Raw genomic sequence first — 23,026 nt, 5'->3', positions numbered from 1 at the left:
CTAATGGCTAATGAGTTAAAAGTGCTTGAATCTCTCTTGTCACAGAGAGCAAAGTCTGATGTGTTGCCTCACCCATTGCTCGGCTAATGAGTGTTTTCTATGTTACATTTAACATCCTACAATCCTGAAAATATAAGAAAGTAATTTGGCTCTCACAACTACTCCTGCAAGATTATTTTACAATGTAAAACCTCACTGCTCATTTGAGAATCCATAAAGTATTTTGTCATAAATAAGGAGGATTCTCTCCCTGGGTTTTTGTTAAGTAATAAAAACAATCCCCAAACCACATTAAAAATAATTCTAAAACACCCTAAATCACTAATATACCTTTCCTTCATTTTTTACCAAATTTAAGTTAAAAAAAAGTAACAGGTTTTCAGCTGCTTTGGTTGCTGAAATTGCCTCCTGACTGTGAAGAGATGTGATTAGACAGCACTGTCCTCTTGCATCTACACACTCCAGCAGCAGTGAAGTGTGAAGTGAGTAATGGTGCTGTCCTGAGCCCTGCCCAGCATGGAGCAGCACAGACACAGTCACAGGACTAGGGGGTGACATAATCAGGCTGCTCTGGCAATAAATATTGCCTATTTGCAGTACTCCAAGGATTCAGAGTAAAAAAATGTGCAGAATAAACCTCAGAGTAATAAACCAATCCTTAGTTAGCAACTGATCTCACACCCTGAGTCCTCACTGATGGAATTTGCTACCGAGTTCTTTCCAGGCTGTGCTGAAGGAAATCTCTGCTGTACTGGCACTAAACTCTCCTCAGACCACGGCAAATTAGGAACAAACTTTAAAAATTAGCACTATAGACTGGTGTACTTTCATATTTCTTATGCAATAATTCTTACTCCTTTCCATGAAATCCACTATTATACAGTGCAAATAATCCAAAGCAGCAACAGCACCCAGCTTGTTTACAAAACATGCCCTTGGTTTAAGGACAAGTCACATCTTGCAACCAAACCCATCAGCAAGCTATGGACCTCTCTGCCCCTAATCTTAAATAGCTGAAAGTCAAAACTGCTTCAAAACAGGAAATTAAAAGCTTCCTAGAAGTGAGTGACACTCTAACAACATTATGTAGAAAACAACTACTTTCTTTGGAAGATATTAAATGAAGTAGTTGCACAAAATAATTGCTGAGGGTTTTTTGTCTTTTTTGTAGATAAAACAGCATCTGAGGAAGGGTTTTCATTCACTCTCCTAAATTATACATGTTGTTTCTTCCTCTGCAGTTACATCACAAGGCAAACCAAAATTATCTGTATTAGTTCTACTAACAGAGAATCCAAACACAGGTAGTAAAATGCATCAGTGGCTTTACAGTTCACTAATGGCACAATTCACATTTCCAAAACAACTTCAACTTCATTAGGTACAAAGAGGACTGTACAAGTGACTAATAATGACAGCGTTTGGAACTCACTACAGTGAAGGAATTATAATACTTCACCTGAAAATCCAAATATTCTTATTCAAATGCACTCCATGCTTTCCAAGGAGCAGTGACACACAACAGGGACAGCATTAATGTTCAAGGATTAGTTTTGCTTAAATTAACTTATGCACTGACCTCTCCCTCCTCTCTCCCCTTTTTTGTGAGCTCAAAAAGTCTTTGTAACAGGGCAAAGATGTTTATTATCTATGCAACTACAAAGCCAGACTTTTCACTTAGGTATTTTTCATCTGCAAATCTGCTCAAAGAATCAAATAATGGCTCTCACAGACTTTCTGGACTCAGAGAACCTTCCAAGAATTAACACCACATTACTTTGTAAATTGAAGTAAAAATGTATCAAAGCATGCCCCTGCTTAGAGTAGGAGAGACACTGCTTTGGTGGTCAGGGTGCAAATGAAGAAGACATTTAATTTACAACACCATTGGAAACAAGAAAACATAAAAGAGTAAAGAATGAAAACATTTTCCCTTCTTTCCCTCCCACAGTGAAAACTCAGAGGAATCTCCCATAGAATTTCTTACCATTTTATAAAGGTCTGAAACACTGATCTGATCTGAATCCACAACCTCAAAGTCCTTCCGTGGAACTAAGTCAAGGCCCAAATGTCTGCAAGGGAAGGAAGGAGCAGAGTCAGTGAGGCACATGAATGTCACCAGCACCTCCTGCATGTGCCTCCTCCAGGGTAGGGACACAGAAATACTCTGCTATTCCAGTCTTACTGCAATTGTTAACCATTAAACAATTCTAAAGAAAATTTAATGCAAATATCAAAAAATCCCTCTACAAACTTGTTACCTTTTGTTCCCCAAATTCAGTGGAGCTCTGGCAATTAATGCAGGGGAAGCTTTTGGCCAATATGTTGGTGCAGTACTCAAAACAAGGTAATTTTGTACATGGAAATGTAGCAGGCAAACAGAGTTCATACTCTGTTTGCTGCTGAAGTATTTGAGTAAGATCCTTCATTACATAATGAAAAAGTTCCATTAACAGTCCTGTTCAAATGTGCCAACAGATTCCGAGCCTTGGGAGCTGCTTTGATATTCCTGGTGTTCATAAAACTTCACCCCCATGTAAACACCGTAATTTTTGTTAGTAATAAACAATAATCTTAATCTGTATTTGTAACACACACAAAATGTTTTTAATTATTCTGAACAGAATTATTATTTTGGCTCAAATCAACTATATAAACTGACAAAAAAAATACCAGTGCAAAGATGACAAGTTAAGGAATTCAGCTGCAGAGAAGGCAGTTCAGGTCACAGCTTCACAGGAGGAGCAGACAGAATAAGATATTCTTTATCCAGACAAATAAATGCAAACTGTTAATGATTAATTAATAACTGTAGACTGCAGAACAAGACAACCTTAAAGGTGACAAACCCCAAGTTTTTCCCCATAGATCTTTAGTTTCTGAGGCACAAAGAGTTCTGAGCATTACAATAAAAAGCTACACTAAACAATATTATTGGGAGTAAATTTTTAAGAAACCCAACACATGAATTAACCATTTTCCTGCTTTTGCCTTATATAACTTTGATACTTCACTTCCAGACATTTTATATTGAAATTCTTAACAATCTTAAAGAAAAAAAACAAACAGAAGAGGTGCCCTCACGAATTACTGTGGCACTCCTGTCACAAACTATAAAAGAAAAGCAGAAGCCAATTTAATTTTGTAATCAGAGAGGGAAACATTCTGCACAGACTTGTTCCTGATGGCAAATGAAAAATTTTATTGAGAAAAACCTCTCTGGTACTGTAGAGTAATTGTGTGGAGCAATAACAGAAGGCTCCAGGCAATCCAGTGTCTCTTTCTGGGCAATTGGCTTAAAACAACAGCTGGGGAGAAGCAGCAGTTTGGAGGAAGCTCAGCTACCTTTGCTCACCAAGGTGCTTTTAAATGTTACCCAGAAATTTCCAAACTCCATAATTCTTTTTTTTGAACCTTTGCCTAAGTAGGTTTTCCTTCTTTCAATATATCCATAAACCATCACATCTCCAAAATACAGCTCAGCCCTGTTCACTTGCCCTGGCAGCACTGTATGGTCATTGAAACCCCCTACTGACCAAGTGGAAATTCCATGTTCTGAGTTCTTTGCTCAAATCAATTGTATTTTCAATGGAGAAAAGGGAGCAGCTTTCCTTCTCCAATGCAGTTTTGTGTCAAATACCAAATTCTAAATTCTAATGCTACATTGTGAAAGTCACAGTTTCACACTTTGCTTTGATTAAACCTATCAAACACAAGTATCTGTGGCCCAGGACCAGGATCTGAAAACTGCAGCTGCAACTATGAAAACGACTACATCTATTTACCAAATGGAAAAGATTAAAATAAGGACACACTAGGTAATCCTTACCTGCAGCTGTCAGTTGAGCCTACTTATCACAGAAAGTCAAAAAATGTAATGCAAAAAAATGGTAAAATCAGTCAGAGATCACTGCAAAGTTGTTTTTTGGTTTTTTTTAATGTTACTGTTCATCAAATTCATTCACAGAAGCTTTCCTGAATGTATCCAAACAACCTCCAAAACACCCTGTCATTCACATGTGTGCACACTCCCACCCCTAAAGTACATTGATAAAGGGATTTCCCCTCAGCACACAGATATGAACAGATTATTCCCTACTGACACTATCAAAGCCACTGTGTGTGCACTGCAGCTCCAGGGCAGTCTCAGAGCTCTATTCAAGTTCTCCAGGAAAACCTGGCCAAGCCAATCCCAGCCTGACGAGGTTCTGCTCACATCATTTCAGCTCTCTGGAGAGCTGGGGTGAAGCAGTGCCTGCACTCATTACTCAGAACATGACAAAAGTATTATCTTCTGCTTGATAATGTTCAACACAACTGCAGCAGCATCCCTGTGAAACTTATCTAATACCCTATTTTTAGTTAAATCCCTTAACACCGTGGATTTTCAGCCCAGAAGATTCTCATTCTCTAATACTATGTTAATCCTGCACAACACTTGCTCCCAGCAAATAAGGGTGTCTTGGCTGGAGCACAACCATGCAGCCATTTACTGTGCAGGTGGAAGTCCAGGTTTGTACACTCAATTTGTATCAATTATTTTTTTGCCTGTGAAGGACTGACAACATAATGCTTGAGATGGCAATGACAGTCAGTGGCCCACTTTCCCTCTCTATTATCAAACACTGGGGATAGAAGAGCCCCAGCTGCCAGGCAGTATTTCTCCAAAACAGAGCATGCATAAAAATTACATAATGTGCTGGTTTGTTTATTTGACAGTTCCTGTCTCCACAATACTTCCTTTTACAAGCAAATGCTTGTGCTCTTTTATTCTGCCTTCACACTGAACTGCCCTTCCAAAACATTTCCCAAGCATACCTACAAAGTATCCCCAAGCTTATCAATTACCTCTTGATTGCATCTGTTTGGGATCCCTCCAGCTGGCATTTGGGCATTCTTCCTCATCTACACAAAAATCTTCATGATTTTCCTTTCTTTGGGGGATAAAAATTTTAAAAATCCACCACCTGGAATCTCTAGATAATTTTCTCTCAAGTAATATGAAATCAAGCCAACTGACAAAAACAGAGGGCTTCTGAATAGTGAAAGGGATGAACACACAATTCAAGGTTACCTGGGCTTCTAGAAAGAAACCAGCTTAGGTTTAATGGTAATTTTGAGGAGCAGTCCTAATTTCTAGTACGTTCGCTTATTTACAATACAAACACTACAGCACTTAGAATTCATAAAACCACAAGTCAGCACAACTCTTCCTAAAAGAACCTTGAAGAAATACAGCATTTGATGTAAAAAAGCCAAAAACATTTCAGATGCAAACTCAGTCTTGAAGAACAGATTGGGAGAGCTCATCACGTCTCTGGAGGGTGCAAGATCTCATGCCCTTTGCTCCAAAAACATCTACTTTACCTCAACCTTTTCAGCTTTAATTTTGCAGCCACTACTCTTTCTTCTATTCCTTCTCTTAGTTTATCAAAGCCTCACTTAATATAATTTGTATTTCTCTCACACAAATAAAGATGGTGAAGGGAAAGAAAATGATGCTAGCAGTGATTCACATAAACTGTGTACAGACTTTAAAATGGACTTTGAAGGAAATACAATACAGAAATCCACAGAAAACTAAATACATGAAAAAACAAACCACGTTTGTCAAAATGAGACTGCTAATACAACCCAACAGTTTTCCTTGATAGAATTAAGTTAAATTTACAAAAAAACTGCAGGGACTGCAATCTACAAAAAAATTAGTAAAGTACTGATGTAAAGCTACACAGGAAATTATTTCTTAAAATGAAGATGAGGAGATGAAGGTAAATAATCTTAGTTAGGAACTGATAAAAGGGAATTGGAGCAAATACTTCTGAGCATGGCAGTATCAGGCTCCAGAGAGAGGTTATTCAGGTTTTTCTCAAAGACTGACTTTCAGCAAAGCTCCCTACACCTTTAATCCCAACTGAGTCATTACTCCAAGGAGAGGGAAAGATGCTCACATTCAGACAGAAACGGCAGCTGCTCTTCCTGCAATTCTTAAAGGCATTTCTTCATGGTTGTTTAAGTTGGTCATTGCTATTTTGATTTCCTTTGATGTAATGACAGCTACTGCAATAAAAGTGCCTTGAATTCCCCAAACAGGTATCATCTGTACGTTTAATTCTTAACTCCAGATGCATTTAATAACTTTAAGCTCATTGTTACAATACTACCAAAAAGTCATTCTCATTCCTTTTATGTCAAGAAGATATGACAAGAGATAAATCAGTCCAAGCCCCAAAATAATCTACAAGTGTGAGCACTGAAATTTAGGGCTTTTTGAAATTCAAGACTGTGCTGACTTCACTAGCTCACACAATTCCTGCCCTCCACAGTTATGGATGTCAGTAGTCAGTAGGTACTAACCAGCAGCTGCAGGCTTTCCAACTGCAATTCTGAGGCAGGAAAAAACCCAGGACCTTAAAAGTGTGTTTCATTTTCTTTGTATGACAGTGTAAAAGATATATTGCTAATATTTTGCCCTTTGTTTTTCTTTTTTAACACTCATTTTTACCTTCTGGCTACCTGTGGATCTTTCTGCACAGAATTTATGGCAACTATTTGGAAAATTTCTTTTAATGCAATGATTTTAATAACATTTTATGGGAAAAAAGAATAACCTTTGACTAAAAAGTAATAAAAGCCTACAAACTCATCTTGTTCATGGCTTTTATCTGTCAAAAATATCAAGGTATTGGTGGCTCCCCCTCCTTACTCTGTTTCTGACCCAAAACATAGAATATATATTCCACATTTATAGGGAAGGAAGTGTCTTCCCTGAGTATGCAAGGAGACCTGGATGCTTTCTGTAATCTCCTGACAGATGCTACATTAATCTGAAAGAATCAGTCCTGAAGATCAGGTGAGATGACCTCTGATTTTCAAGTTGAATTACTTTGAAGAAAGCTTCATCTGCCTATCTGGCACACAAGGTATTGCACATACTGCTGCAATTAGCTTTTGGCACTGAAGCAGAAGCAGAGGATTCACATTTCAAATAGCAGCTCTGTCAGGCAGATTCCTTCATCTGTTTTTGATGCAAAAGTCTCCACAATGAAACAGCTCTTCATCAGCAAAAAAGCTGCACTCTGGTTTCCCTTTCTAAGCAATAGTGAAAGTGGAAAGACTTATCCATTCATGTTGAAGCAAAAACCTAAACAAAAATTTCAAAATCAAGTATCTATTTGATTTGAAACGTGATAGAAAATGAGATGAAGAACTGAAGATTCAACTTTATAACTTTATAATGTGACTCAAATGAGATGATAAATAGCACACTTCAGCTTAGTAACATTTGTTCCATGCTTTACAACTTTTTCCTTGTTATTCACAGACCATTGGACACTTCCACTTCAGACTTCCACAGATCCATATTATGGCCAATTGTATCAGAATGAAACATTGCTAGAAAGCATTAGTATTTGCAATATTCTGTATAAAACCCAGCAAGATAAACAGGAAATAAAACAGTAGATAAAATTTTGGCTGTGTAAAAATACACAGAGATGCTTAGAAGTGCAAGTCTAAAACCAGCAAGGTACTCATCTGAAGGTACCAAATTCTGATTGGGAAATATAAAAATCTCTGTAGCAGCAATGTCAGCCCTGCTGTGTACAAACCTAAACTACCTGGGGGTAAGTGGAACAAGGAAGAAAGCAGGAATGCATTAATGAAAAAAAGGATGAGTCCAGGAGCTCTCTTCTGTACAGGGGAGAAAGAATGTGTAAGCAACAGAAAATGGAATGGCTATAGGAAGGGGCCATCAGTATTGTGTTAGAAAAATGATTAGCAACAATACAGGGGTTTAGCAGCAATTATTGTAAATTAATATGCCCACATTTTAATAGGCCCAACTACAGAACAAAACTTCTTAGGATTTACAGTAAGCACACAAAATGAAGCAAACAAAGACTGTTTTCAGACAGTCTAAATGAGCTCTTTCACAAAAAATGCAACCTGTAGCTATTCATTCAAGGAGGGTATCTGTCCCTACCAGGACACAAGGGATGACTTCCAGAGCCACTGCCAGTGTATTTAAGGGAAAATTGTACCAGTTTAACAAAGTGAAAAAATCAGTCATTGGTGATTACAAGTAGTGTGAGTTTCATGTTTGCATCACTCCTTCCCAAATAATACAATTCACTGATGATCAAGGTGAGGATAAAGAGTCTCTCAGTAAATAGGCAAACATGTTACATATTAGATGTGTGAGATTACTATTTCCTGAAAGCTGCTCGGCAATGGAGTATCTCCTGTTACATTGTACTGTCTTGAGCAATTACAGCCCTGCTCAAACTGCAGGGAACTCAATCTTCTCAGACAACATTAATGCACATTAATAACAATGTTTTTAATTTCTTTTATTTGCAAATCTCAAGTATGACAGAACAGCAACTAACACTAGTATAATACTTGAGAAAGGGCAGTACTATGTGAATGTCTATGTAAGTCATTAGTGTTTTTAGCAGATGAACACAGGGGGTTATAAGTTATAAGTTTTGTGATAAACCTCAGAGAGGGGGGATAGAAAAAAGTGGCAGAACTCTTCCAGAAATTCTGTGGAAAAGAGTAATGTTGCAGAAACACCCCCAAAGTCCCAGACATTTACATTTAAATACTGCATGTATCTCTGATGTCATGCATCTCTTTCTCTAGGGATTTTAATACCTGTAGTAAGAAACAATTTTTTTTTCCTAAACAAGCATCCTGAGTAGATGAATACAATCCTGAACATATTTACTGATTTCACTGAGGCTTCTCCATAATTGTCATGCATTAGATTTACCTTTATACATCAAAAAAGGTCTACAGGCACCTCATGGAATAACCTATTCTCTTCACTGCTGCAGTGCTCTCTGCTCTCATCTCTTTTTCCTCACAGCATTTTTGCAGTTTCCTGTTGCTAATTTGATCATAAACTCTGAGCAAAACCAGGCAGGCGTAATGCTCAAACACAATCTCTTGGTTCCTATTCACTCCACTGGGAATAAGAATGGAAAATATCTGTAATTCTGCACTGCAGAAAGACTTGATGCAATCTATTGGTCTATGTCCTTCAGAGCTTTCTGTCAACAAGAGAGAAATGAAGTGCAGCAAAGGGGCTGCTAAACCTTTATCAGGGTGTTCAGGTATGTTCCTCAGAGGGGGTTTTGAGGTAGGTGACCAAGGAATGGAAACAAACATCGTTTAAAGGAAAACATTGGGATTTTCTCCTTAGCTGTCAAACTTAGAGGACTCCTCCCCACTCCCACATGCTCATTAGCACTAATCCCACTCCCAGGGGGAAATTCTCTGTTTGTCTGTGAGTGAGTGTCGTGTGTCATGCACAACTTACCTGTCTGATCCATATCCAGAACACACAAGTCTGGCCAAGGGCTGGTTGTTGTCTAATGACAATTTATTATCATTTCTGTGTGAATGAATTGCAGTTGTCTTTGCCTTTAAAAGAACCTCTCCACAAAATCACCATGGAGCCGACCAAGGTGACTAAACCTCTGAGAAGCGTCATGATACAAAAAGTCTAAATACCACAGCCTCAGCTCCCGTGTCCCTGGTTAACTGTGAGATTCTCTGCTTTTTGCAACAACCATTAAAATACTTCCTTAATGGAAGAAAAATGTATTTTAGGTACCTCTGAACACATCCTCCCAGGCCTAATATTCTGTAGGTTGATACCAAGTAAGTGAAGTGACCTAATCCTTTTGTAAGTGCAGGGAGCCCTTGGAAAGGCCTACTGGTAAACAGCTCATTTCACACCAAGAGCAAAACTCCCTGTGGAAGGCAATACGTTCAGGAAAAAGTTACACTTGATTTTCGAATAATCCCAAGTTCTCCCTGTGCACAAATACTATTGCAAAGAAAACATTGAGTAGGGTTTTTTTTGTTAATAACAGTTACTTGAGAAGAATGAGAAGAAACAGGAGCCAGTACTTACTCATTGCCCCAGTCCAGCCTCACTGTGAGGTGTCTCTTGACCTCTCGCACCTGATCCTGTGTCAGGTGCCCCGAGAGCAGCTGCCTGCGGAGGTCAATGAGCTCGTTCATCACATGCCGCAGTTTGTAGAAAAGATCTACCTTATGCTTCTGTAAGGGCACATTTTTGGGAGGAGGGGAAGGGGGGAGAGGAAAGGAAAGAGGCAAGGAGGGGAAAAAAGCAGGGGAAAGAAAGAGAGGGGAAGAGAATAAGTTTGGAAAGAGAAAATGCGAGAAAGAGAGAGAGAAAGAGAGAGATTAATAAGTTACCCAATTTTTATTTAATTACCCTAGAGGAACATCAGTTTTTGTGAGCCTTAAAATATTTACATCAAAAAGTAGTGTTAACTGATGCAATTCATACTAAATAACTTCTTATTCCTGTGGTTTAGGCTCAATCTGCTAAGAGGCCCATTTTCTGATGGAACCTAATGCTGAATAAGAGGATTCATTAGGCACAGCAGGAATCGCTTATTCCAATCATACAGCAAATGTAAAATTTTAGATTTCAAGTGATAGAGGTGAAAAAGTTTACTTCTGTCAGCAGCTAAATGAATGGCTCTGAGCAGTCAGCAACAATGAGTCACCACAACAAAAAAGCATTTGGAAATTATTTGTGATATTCCAGTTACTAAAGTTCAGCCAGGTATGAGGGGGGTGGGTGTGTGAAAATTCATTACCTGGCACTCTAAAAAGGACTAAAGCAATTAATGACAAAATCCACCAGGAAAACTATTTTGAAAGAGAAAAATTACCATAGGTAATATAAAACCCCCCACACCACCACCATCAGTAAAGACAAATAAACAGAAAATACCCTCAGAAACTTCTACAACTAACACTGGAATCCTTTCCAAAAGAACTAGTATTACCCCATGATGGAAAAAACCCTCTTCACCAAAACCAAATCCCCCAAAACCAGACGGAAGTGGAAATATAGTTATTTCCTGCAGGGGAAAAAAGTATGTGAATTCCCCAAAAAGGAAAGTTTAAGGCCAAGAACCAAGGCCAGCCATAAGATAAGATAAAATAAGGACATTTGTCTCTGTGCTGGGTCAGGACTGTGTATCAAGGGGGCTCGTCTCCATCCAGTCAGTCTCCAATACTGCATAAAGCAGCCAATAACAGGAGGCCAAGAAGGAAAACAAGATCCCCTGATGCAGGTGGATGCTGTTCTTTGAACAGCTGAGCTCCATCCCTCGGCTTTGCAAAGCCTGAAGTGTTTGAATATCACTTGGGAAAACACCGAGTGGATGGACTGACATGGAGCCTTGATCACATCTCTGCTTCTACATGAGTGGGCTATAAAAGCCCTCTAAATACAGACACCTGCATCTACCCAGATTACATCTGATAGAGGAACATCCACAAAGAGAAACATAAGTGTTTTCTGTTGCAACACATTATTAGAACAAGTGTTTTGCACTTGTTTACCAAAAATAGCTGAGATGAGATGAAAAAAGAACTTCCACCTACTTGAGTTTGTTTTCCTATAAGACCACTAGATCTGCATGACTTAGGAAAACAGACATCAATGCAATCCATTTTGATAAGCATTTTTTAATTTCTCTGAACCTCATTACACATCTGTTTTGCTGAAGCAGGTTAAGCACAGATGGCATCATCAGTTGTTCCTATCAAACAATTTTGAGATGAAAAGATGCACAATCTTTCAACTCTGCATCAATACTGGTTTTGGTCCCACTTGAAAGAAAGAAAAACAGACACTAGATCTAACAGAAATACATAAATTTCTGGGGCTGAAAAAATTTATGCAAGGAAGATAATCATGCATAGCTGATAAGCTTAAAATGACTCAATTTTGTTTAGGTTTTATTACTAAATGTGGTCACAAGTAAATCCTATATAAGCTGACAATGACAGTAGGTATGGGCAATGTCCATTTTTATATGCTATTTATGTGAACAATAAAAGGTTGTCACTTTTTAAAACACAAGATGAAAACAATTGAGTTTGGTAGTATCAAAATATCAAATTATGTATATTTTAATAATAAAACAGTTGGGAATGAAATTATCATGAGAATTAGGTCCCAAACCACCATATTCAGACTTCCCAACTAAACCTGCTAGGAGAGCCTCTTTCCCACTCCTGTAATGTGGTTCAAGGTTATCAAAGCAGGCAGGTCCAGAATACCATGCTGGTTAAATTACAGTATGTTCTATGGATATGTTTAAACTGTCATTTTATACAAGCCAAGGAGTACCAGAAGTATTTACTTTGAATACAAATAAATGAGACTACAGAACACATGTGTTTCACCTGCTTTAAACTCAATGCACAAGTATTGAGAGAGAGCTAAACACGGGGTGTCCTTCCAGAAAACCCAGGGTCCAGGGCAAGGAAAGGAAGAAGAGAAAGTGAAAGGCAGCAGAGCTGTGGCTGTGATCTCAGGAAACTGTTACAAAGAATCATAGATGCAAGATCCACAATAGTGAAGGAAAACACTCATGAGAGAGAAAGGAGAGCTAGAACAGAATTGAAAGTGGTTTAATTCCAAGCTTGCAGGCAGAAAGGAGTTTGAAGCAGTCAAAAATCAGTTTCTAACATCCCTCCTCACACTACAGGAGCCCAGGGACTAATGAGCTTCACATGGGAGAGAACTAAGGAAGGAAATACATTTTAATGACTTCTCTCTTTCAAGATGAAAAAAAACCCCTTCAAAATTCAACACTAAGCTAAGTTACTCAGGATTCTTACCCCTGTGTAAAAGACCTGTATAAGAGATTGTCCCAGACGCCACATTTAAGACACGACCCCCTCCACCCCACCTCCCCCAAATTTTAAGTATTAAAATCTGTGCATTTTAGTTAGAGTAGCACCATAATTAAACCTGAAACTTTATCATCTTGTTAGTAGTTAAATAAAAGATGTGAAAATTAGTCTGATGTGTAAACATTCATTCTGTTTCACAGTTAATTTTCATACAATCTCTAACCTCTCATTTTTTCAGCTGGCTTTATCACAAGCTCCCAAGCAAGGAGCACCTTATCAGTCCATCCAGAATGACCTGCTGTGTGCATTTATAAACATATTTGGCAAATCTGGAATATAAAAGTAAGCATTTCTGAAGAACTTTTATGGTAATAACTAAAATGAGTCACAAACAAAGAACCTGGATGGCTTTAATGAATTGGGACTCCTTACAAGCAGCACAAGTCCTCTAACATGTCTTGTTGCCTCATTTTACTATCCCCAGACACAAAAACATGTGCTGTATTTCTTTGATCTGTTATAACTAACAAGTTACGCTAATCAACGTTTGGATAATCTTCAGATGTGCAGCTATGCATCAAAAAGTGGAATTCTGACAGTATTTTTTTTCTTTTAAGGACTCTGTAATAACTCTGTGGAGTTCAAAAGATGGATTTGGTGTGGAGTGTTAAAAATAGGTTAGAAACTGTTGTAAAATAGTTGACAGATCGTTAAGCATGTACTGTTAGTTTGGTTATTATATTGTAAAGGCGGTTAAAGGGAAGGTATAAGAAATACGGTACTGACCGTACCGTATTACACCTAAGTAAAGTGCACCACACCCAAGCCAAACGAGCCAGCCTGGACAGAACTGGAATGGGCCAATCAACCTTAAACCTTCATGCAAATGAAGGATCCAAAAAGAAACCAATCTAAAGGGACAAAACACAGGATAAAATGGGGGTTCTGACCCACTGAATCCGTGCCGCTCCATCTGGGACATTGGGGACATCATCGGGGCCATCGCTGCTGAGCAGCGCCAGCGCTGCAGCATCCTCGACGGGAACGCTCCTGCTCGGCCCGCGGGCTCCCTTGCTTTAGGCCTTTCTTTTTATTATAATAAATACTGAAACCTCTTTAGTTCCTGCTCTCGTTTTTAACATAGAGCTTCCCCCACCTGGCCCCTCTCGCACAGACCAGGGCAGGGGGAGGCGATGACAATATTTATGGGTTGAAATAAAGACAGGGAGATCACTCACCTACGACCATCCCAGCACAACAGAACTCCCTCAGGGAATTTATTTATTGCCATTCCAACAGAGCTCGGCGAGGAGATACGAAGACACAAAGAGCCCTTGTCCTCAAGCACCCCCTGCCCAAGCCCAGCGTTTTTTCCCTTTACTCCCAACTCCTCCATCCTTCACAGAATCACTTCCTCCCCACCATGACACAATGGAGGGGTCAGTCCATGGCAGCTCTGCCCTGCTTCTCTCTTTCTCCTTCCACTTTTCCCCTGTGCCAGGGTGGGTTCTGCCCACACAAATCCCAGCGTGGATCCCAGCACGGATCCCTGCTCCATTGCCCGTTCATGTCTCCCTGCTCAGCTCCAGTGTCTGTGGGGCTGTTTCTCCCCCTTCTCCTCCTCATCTCCCTGCCCCAAAGCTGCTGTCCCAGAGTCCCCCCAGCTGGGATCGGCCTCTCCCCTCACGCCATGCCCGGGTCGGCCTCTCCCCTCACGCCATGCCCCGGCCAACACCCGGCACAGAGCTCTGGATCCCGGCCGGGCCCGACCCCCATACAGCCGAGCACAGAGCAGGCCCCCGCTTCCCTGGGTTCCCTCAGGTGCCTTTGGAACACCACGGCTGCCTCTGTCATCTTTTCTAAATAAACACCACATCATATGGAAATATATAACAGACCGGTATATTACGGCAATGACCTATTTATAGGCACTTTGTTACCATGACTTCATTTACCACCACTGTAAAGTCAGGATTTTGCCTCTCTCAAGAGCAGTCCCTTAAGACATTCCCTATAAAACTGCCTTAAGCTGTAAAAGGGGAGAAGGGTGCAAAAAATTATTTTTCTTATAAAAGCAAGTGAGTAGCTTTTCCCAGGTTCCTTGTTATGGATTTTGGTATCTACGTTAGATATTAAAGCCTGCAAGCACCATCAGCACATGAAAGGAAATACTAAAGCTAGAAACAACACAAAAATCCTGCCTTTCTTCTCAGTTTTGTCAGGATGATTTTAATTAAGCAAATTACTTTGTATTAAAACTCTGTTGGAATTTAAAGATCTTTGCAATATTTATAGTTTATTCTTACTCAAAATCTGTAATATTATTACCATGCAAACCTTAAACTTCACCTATCAAATTAGAGAATATTCATCAAGTGCCTGTTGATAATAAAGGTCAGACTACAGGTCAACACAAAGTTGTCTCAAAAATAGGAAAGAACTAAAAATTTGTGTGGGAGATGTGGACAGTACACAGGTGTGCTGACTGGCACCCACAGAAAAAGCAATTTGAGAACACAATTAATACTTGCACATATTCATCAGTTCTCCATATGTGCCTAGACAGCTGGTCCTCTTGGATTACAGAACTAAAATGGACTTTAAAAACTGTTAAAAAATACAAACAACAAATAAGTGAAAATAACATCCAGCAAGAATAAAGTTAAGAAATTACAACTTCTCCTAATTAAAACTACAAACTCCATTTACTAAGGGTTGAGGCAGCATCCTGGGGTTTTCACAAGAGGCTGGGTTTGAGCTCACCCCTCTCTGACAGGACACCATTAAACACTGAGAGTCACTGCATCATAGAAATGTTAAGGTTGGAAAAGGCCTCTACAATTGTCAAGCCCAATAAACAACATAAGTCTTCCAAATCAAGTAACAGATTGAGAAAGGCATCTCAGTTTAGGTTTATTTTCAATCTTCTATCCTGAAAGTCTCTATTTATTAGTCCTCAATTTATTCATAAGGATGCTCTATCATGAATTGTACTTATTTTGTCTTATGAATATTCATAGCTTTCAGCTTCAAACAGAAATTATTTACTCCAATAAAAATCTATCTAAATTGATTCTCTACTGTATTCACAGAGGGCATTTCAATTTACAGTTTGTAATAAAGCCCAGCAATCAGAGGGACAGAAAAAATAACTTCTTCAGACTTCTGCATTGAAAATAAGTAAAATATCTTAAAATACTGACATCTGACAAGGGAAGAACTTAAGCAGTAAAAAGAATGATGTAACATCAATAAGGAAAGCAAAAGCAGAGAATAACCAACAAAACAAAGCCTGTACAAGATAAACAGAGATGTTGCTACAAGCTTTTCCTTTCTATTAGATTAAATAACCTGCCTGAATTACCATATATCATACTTCAGTAGTAATTTTTTTCTAGATATACTATGTCGTAATGCTTCTTCCAAATAGCTCAAAAGCTGAAAAATATATTGAATTTACATCAGTAACTTCACAAAAATGTTCCTTGCACTCTTGGCAAGAATCCAAGGAGAAAGCAACAATCCTGGCTTTCCCTGAGCTGCAAAATAAAACTAAGTTCTCAGAAGAATGAAGCCTATGATATGAAGCCCTAAATCACAGAGAAGCTGATTGGATACAGGCACCTCACACTAGCAGTGCATATGCAAACTTCTCACCCCTCCTTATTCCCCCCATGTCTCCTAAATGTATTAGAAATTCCATTTGTGCTTGTGCTGACCTCCCCCTCTCCTGAGGAGCATTTAATATGCTTTACCAGAAACCTTGTGCAGCAAAGCAACAACTGGATTGCCTCCAAAATAATTTCAGAACTCCATTGGATTGGACTGCACATTTAAAAAAATAAATTAAATGCATTTAAATTCTTTACGATAAACTGAAAACAACAATGGTTTGTTCTGCTCCAAAATCAAAATGGTGTATTTAAATCAAAGCTATCTGCCAACACACCCAAAAACCTGGTGATATCTTTTATCTGCTGCAAACCAAACAAACACCCTACAGCCTTTCACAGCTTTAAACACCTTGCAGAGGGGAGCCCAGGTAGCACTGCAGCAATAGTAGCACTTAAGGACCAGCAGGACACAGGAGGACAATCCTCACAATGTCAGCAAAGCTCTTTTGCCTTGAAAAAGCTTTTCCTCAGATCTGCTGTGAGGGACAGTGGGTAATATTTAAACCTGTTGTCACAATGCTCTCTATTTAACAAATCAACCCATCTCAGTTCAGAGCTCTCCACAGAATATTATGAAGAAAAATGTTTTTACAAAGGGTTAGTCCCCATCTATTGCTCTTCTTCAAGAAGAGAAGTGTTCTCCTATTTGTTTGTATCACCTCACAGACTTTAAATGATTAACTCACACTAATGTGCAATTCAGGGCCTATTTTTATTTATAGCAACTCAGTATAGTACAAACAACTTCTCCACTCTAAACATCAATTATGCCACACATGTAAATAGCTCTGAGTACAAGTTATTACACTCCCTGGCAGTCAAGATGTGCATCTTGACTCTCATATCTCTTCCTTTTTACAGCTTCAGATGCCTGAGTTGTCTAATACAGCAACTTGGGACAAGTACAAGATGACAACATTTAACAGTTACAGAAACAAGTTAAAGCAAATCTCAGACAATTCTGGTATCTGACACTTCCTACTATCAGTATTCATATGCTGCTGCTACTCTTTATCATCATCATCAGGAAATGCACCCTGGCCAGCATGAGACAGGTATTCTGGGGTTAGTTAGTGTTTAGCTTTTTTGGTTAACAGAAAAAATAGGATGCAAAGAAGGGAGACTGGTCTTCTCCAGGAAAAATATAAGGGGCTCTGTGGGATAATTACTATGAGAAGAGGAAAAATTTGGTTGAAGAAATACCCTAAAGTTGCCCTCTGTGTAAAGCCCAGCCCTACCCTGGCTGCCACCGCTGACAGCTGCAGAAAGCCCCACCTAAGGAGATTGTGGCACAGCCTGCAGCTTACCATTGCTTGGCTGAGAGTGAATTGAGTTCCTAAATCTTTTGGAGCCACAGCAACATTAACCTCATTTCCTAACATCATCATAAACTTTTAACAAAGCTTATGGAAATGGACTTGAAGGGGATAAACTTAGAGGTTTAATTCTTCATTTTGATAATACTGCAAAAGAAGTGACATTAACACCCCTTTTCAATCCATATTACATTGACTAAATTCAGTTCAAATCCTTTGGATATTAAATGTACTTATTTGTTTTTATGTTATAAGAACATCTTGTTCTAGACATTCTGAAATGTAAGAATGTACAATTTAGGATAAAATTCCATTCTGAGGAAAAAACATATGCATGCAAGGCTTTTGCTATTTAATTAAGGATGACTCCCTCCAGTCTTGAATGCCTCCATCATGACACAGATGTGTTAGGACAGAACATGAAGGCAACACATTCTGCTTTATCATATTTCTTCAGAAGTATGACTAACAAGACTAGATAAGATAAGTTAGCCTTCTGAAAGACAATACACCAAGGAAAGAGCCCAAGAACAGGAAGGGGCTTCTTTTTCCCATTGTGATCTTTTTTCAGGTTGTTATCCTGCTTTTTGTCCTGCTCCCTCCCCCCTCAGGATCCTGAGCTCTCCCATCTCCAGGTCACTGCTGTTAAGGACACCTTTGACCTTCACATCCCCAGACTTTCCTCCCCTGTTTGTAAACACGAGGTCTCAGCAGAGAAGGAGCTTTAATAAGCAGAACTAGAATTGGTACCAAATGTTCCCTGCTCACATCATCACCTTCCATTTTCTTCATACACTTGTGTCTCCTGCTTGCATTAAAACCACAGCCATAATGGACCTTTCCTTTCCAAAAAAACATTTGGTGACTCATATGGGCTCTTCCAGAGGGAGAACTGACGGTCCTGAAAAGGCAAAGGTATTTCTTCTCCAGTCAGAAGTTCTGCTCCCACAAGGCTTGGAATATTGGTAAATGTGGCTGGAAGAGGAGCACTGCCAGCCTCCTGCTGGGATCTCACCCCAGGCACCCCAAATGCCTCCTGCTGGAAGCACTGAGTGCCAGCAGACCCCCTTATCCTGATGGACTGGGAAAGGGGAACCTGTGTGACCTTCACCTGCCAAAGATCTAAACCTACAGGACTTGAGGAAGATGCTGCATTCGATACTGACTGGTGCTATGCACTGTAAGCAACAAACAAAAACATTCTGCTCTAAAATAAACTGAAGCACTATTGGATAAGTGTGGATGCCTCTGTATTTCCCACTGTCAGAAGACTTTTTACTATCATTTAAATGCAAAAGAAACCAAGGTGTTCAGAGGAAAGCTTCCTACCCATAACTAAATGGTTACATTCTTTTGCAAATACAACACATCCCTCCACAAAAATCAGTATTTTAAGGTTGTTTTCTGCATGACAGAATTATATTACCTTTCACATCAGTTTTAAAGTAGAGTTAAATACTTTTGTTTACACTTTGAATAAACATGACATATTTATTGAAGTGGTCTTAATAAATAATTAACATCCAAACTAATTGATAATAGTCATGCTAAGTTAGAACTTGCATGATAAATATCTTTGAAGAAATTCAAACTGATTACAGTATATTACAAGTTCTGTCAGATAAATAATTTCCCTTTAGCAGTGCCTTACTGTGCCAAATTTTCAAGCTGAAAAATACTTTCTCCCTTAAGCATTTCCACTGCATTTAAATCAAACATCTGTTCTTCCAATGCTATTTACATTCTTAACAGGGAACTTCACATCCAGTGGGGTTCAAGGATACAACCTGATACTTTCACCCTTTTCCCCGCTCCTCTCACACATTGTCCCACAGGGCACAAAATTAATATTCTCTTTCACACATTGGAGGGCTCTAGGAGTATTAGTGCTTTGGACCTGACAAACAGCAATTTTTTCAGAGAAAAAAGTTCAAAAGAAGTCCCAGAATCTGCAGGACTGGGTCAGTATGAGTCATCTTGAACATTTTTAACAATTCTTTGTCTCTGTCAGGGTCCCTGCAGGTCATATAACATAAGTTCATTATGTTAGAGAAGATTTTGCCAAAAGCCACTTTAAAGTAGCATTAGGGACACTTAAAACACTAAGAAAGAATACCACAAGCAAAACACACACCATTATTCCCACAAAATACAGAACACAGACCATTATTTGCAAACTGGTTTGATTAGTGCATTTTGTAATTAATGATCCTGGGCATGGTGCCACCATTTGTCTTCCAACATTTCTGTGAATCCCTAAAGAAAATTGCTGACTGGATTTCAGTGGTTTTCCAACTAAACTGTCAAATGGAAATTGAAAAAGTAAAGCCATTTCAACTATGCTTCTCACAGACAGGTTCCAGTAATTTTCAGTTCTCCAAAATAGACTATTTCAGCTTCAAAGGAACAGTTCTAAGGAAAAAAGTCTGTGGTTTGCAAAGTCTGAGACCACTGCCCAGCAGAGGAAAATCCTTCACAAGGGAATCAGTAGCACATTTACCCAGCAGTTTCAATAGAGGTTGATCCATTTCTACTGCCCCACACAGATGTTTAGTACAACTCTAATCCTTCCTGGAAGCCCTAATTTTGTCTCTATAAAATAGATATATAAAATAATAACTTGGCAGAGTTCAAAAAACAGTACAACTCTTTTCTAAGATTAAGACCAAGATGCACTGAGATTATGTACACCTTACTTGTAAGCTCAGGATTTTTTGGACGGGAAGCTGATCACCCAAGTTGTTTTCTAACTTAAAAAATCTACAATTTCAAAATTTTCTGTTTCTACTGTGCATTATAATGTAGTTATTTCTGTTCAAACACCAGATATGAAGCATAAAATTGTGAGAATAGGAAAATCAAAATTCCCTTACATATGAGGATTTTCTCATTACTGAAGTAATGATTCCTTATGGCTCTTTGAGCTATTTCAGTATATGCAAACTCCTGTTGATTTATCAACAGTTTTAACAGTAATGCTCAATGGTGGCTCAGACACATTTTGTGCCTCCCACCACTATTAAAAAAAAAAAAAAAAAGAGAGAGAAAAATAAATGCAGGAGCCACAGCTCATTTCTGCAAAACATCTCTGATGTTCCTAATTTGGAGCATGACAGGAGGAGAAATGAGGTGCAGAATAAAGGGATACACACACTTGAACCAGCAGCTGTTACCAGTGACTACATAACTGTTCTCTCCCTTGTTCAAGTCTGGATTTTAGTGTGTATACATAATGAACAAAAGGTTTCTAAAGAGGAAGATCCAGAGAACAGCAGCTGTGGCAGTGACCGGCACCATTTTCCTACAGCCTCGATCTCAGAGGGGTCATGGACACAAAACTTGTGAGAGGGGGAATATTGGGGAAGCCAGGACAGACAGTTGTGAACCTTGCAGGCCGTGGTGGCCGTGCTCAGGTGCAGAGATCCCCATGTTTTAGGGATGATGCCTCCAGAGAGCAAATAACAAATGGAACTGCACTGTATGATCTACTCAGATACTCTGTGAGAGGAGAGTTTGGGTTTCAGAACAGCCAGAAAAGCTGTTAGGAAGAGCCAGATCCATCAAAGTAAGATTTATATAAACAAGTCATTTCTTCTGCAGCTCCACACATGGCCTCAGGAAAAATACTGGGAAAATAATAACTGATTCAAATGCAAGCTAAGCTACTTCACCCCATGAAAGAACATGTGAAGCTGAGGAGCTTTAAACTCTGGCACTGAGCTGATAGCCATCCCATAATACAGCAGGAGTGAAAACAAATTACAATTTAGCAGTGAAACAAAACGCACAAAAAAGAAAAGCAGAATGCAGTAAATAGGATGTAAATTATAAATAAAGCCTGTTTTTAAATATTTGCTTTCAGTCATTCTGTAAAATATTCAAGTTTTTGGTACATAAAAAATTAAAATAGTTGAAAGATGAGAGGCAGAATTACAAATAAAAAGCTAAGAGAAAACAGGTAAAACTCCCAGGATAAAGAATTAATTCCAGCCTCTTCAATTTAAAAATGTTTGCTTCATGTATGTGACAAAAGCAGTGCAAATATTTGTAAAGGGACCTGTGGCTGGCAGTTGTTAAAACTGTAGATTTTAAACAAAGATCCCAATAATGCCAGAACAAAAACATGGGTTTTGACTCTGGGCATTTCATTATTGTAAAAACTAGTACCAAAGCATTCCTGTTAGTGTGGAGTGCAGGTAATTCCTGAGCTTTTTTCCATCTATTTTAAATAGGGTCACCTTCTGAGGTGGAAGTTGGGTGTTTTCACTGGGGCTCAGGATGCTCCACAGACAAAAGCCAAATGGAAACGAAGAAAAACATCACTGCACAGGGAGAATGCTGAAAAGCTCCAGTTAATAAATGACAGGCAAGCAGTGTCAGCAGCATTATTTGCTGCCTGGCACGTCTGGCAGAGCAGGGCCCTCCAGGACACAGCTGATTCCCAACTGCTAAACCTGCCTGAAAGGCAAAGGAACAGTCCTGACTCCCCCTGACACCTTTACCAGGCAACTGAACCATTTCTGGTGATCTCCCACTCAAGGATATCCAAAATATCTGCTGCTCCCTACAGTGTTTGAAACGTAGGAAAGCCCAAAAAAAAGGTACTGAATGTCAATCTTTTCCACAGTTTCTATATAAATAGCCAAAAAGCATGTCCTCACCAAGGAGATAAGTCATCAAAAACCACAAAGAATGTGTTTAAAGGGGTACAAGAATTAGCACTTCATCTCTGACAGGCATTGCTAGACAAAGACTCCTAAAAAACCATTTGTCTTTTGCATACAATGCTCTTGCCTGAAAGAATATAAAACACATCAGTGCAGCACATCCCCTACTTCATAGCATATTTTTTTTTGTATTTTAGTAATGGTGTTTTTCAACACAGCTGGTCCTGACTAAACAGATTTAAAGATTCATCCATTCCAAGACTATAAAGGATTACTGTGATTATCTAGTCTGACTTCCTGCAGGGCACATGCCACAGAAACCTGCTCACAGATTGCTGCAACGTACTTCCTCCAGGATAATGTGGCAACAAATCATCTAAAATACAATCCAGTCTTGTTTTGAAGATATCAGTAATAAACAAACAACTGCTTTCCGTGATTAATCTATTGCTAATCACCCTAATTATTAAGAAGTGCCTTCAATACTATTCCAAATTTGCATGGTTCTGCTTTGTAAATACTGGGATTTGTCCTCCTTTTTTTTCTCTGAGAGAACTGACAGATTGTTGACAGATTACCACAATTATCAATCAGCTACCTGCAACCCTCCTCCACATACCCATTTATAAGTCACAATAGGCTGACTCCTCACTCAGCTTCTGCAGTTTGT

General features: G+C 39.0%; 1 protein-coding gene across 8 annotated transcripts in view; it reads right to left on the bottom strand.

The window, feature by feature from the left end:
- The window catches only part of DOCK3 (dedicator of cytokinesis 3), a 185,598-nt gene that overhangs the window by 115,112 nt on the left and 47,460 nt on the right, over positions 1–23,026 (bottom strand). For 7 of the 8 annotated variants that reach the window (XM_066558288.1, XM_066558290.1, XM_066558291.1 and 4 more), the window contains exons 6-7: positions 9,926–10,074; positions 1,988–2,072 (exon numbers count right to left, since the gene is read on the bottom strand). In XM_066558288.1, the coding sequence (XP_066414385.1) occupies positions 1,988–2,072; positions 9,926–10,074 (234 nt within the window). The remainder of the gene's footprint in view (positions 1–1,987; positions 2,073–9,925; positions 10,075–23,026) is intronic. The other variant, XM_066558289.1, reaches the window with a different exon arrangement.

This window comes from Molothrus aeneus, chromosome 12 (genome assembly GCF_037042795.1).
Source record: "Molothrus aeneus isolate 106 chromosome 12, BPBGC_Maene_1.0, whole genome shotgun sequence".
Taxonomy (NCBI): domain Eukaryota; kingdom Metazoa; phylum Chordata; class Aves; order Passeriformes; family Icteridae; genus Molothrus; species Molothrus aeneus.
The sequence above is the reverse complement of the archived record's forward strand: the minus strand, read 5'-3'. Positions and strand labels throughout refer to the sequence as shown.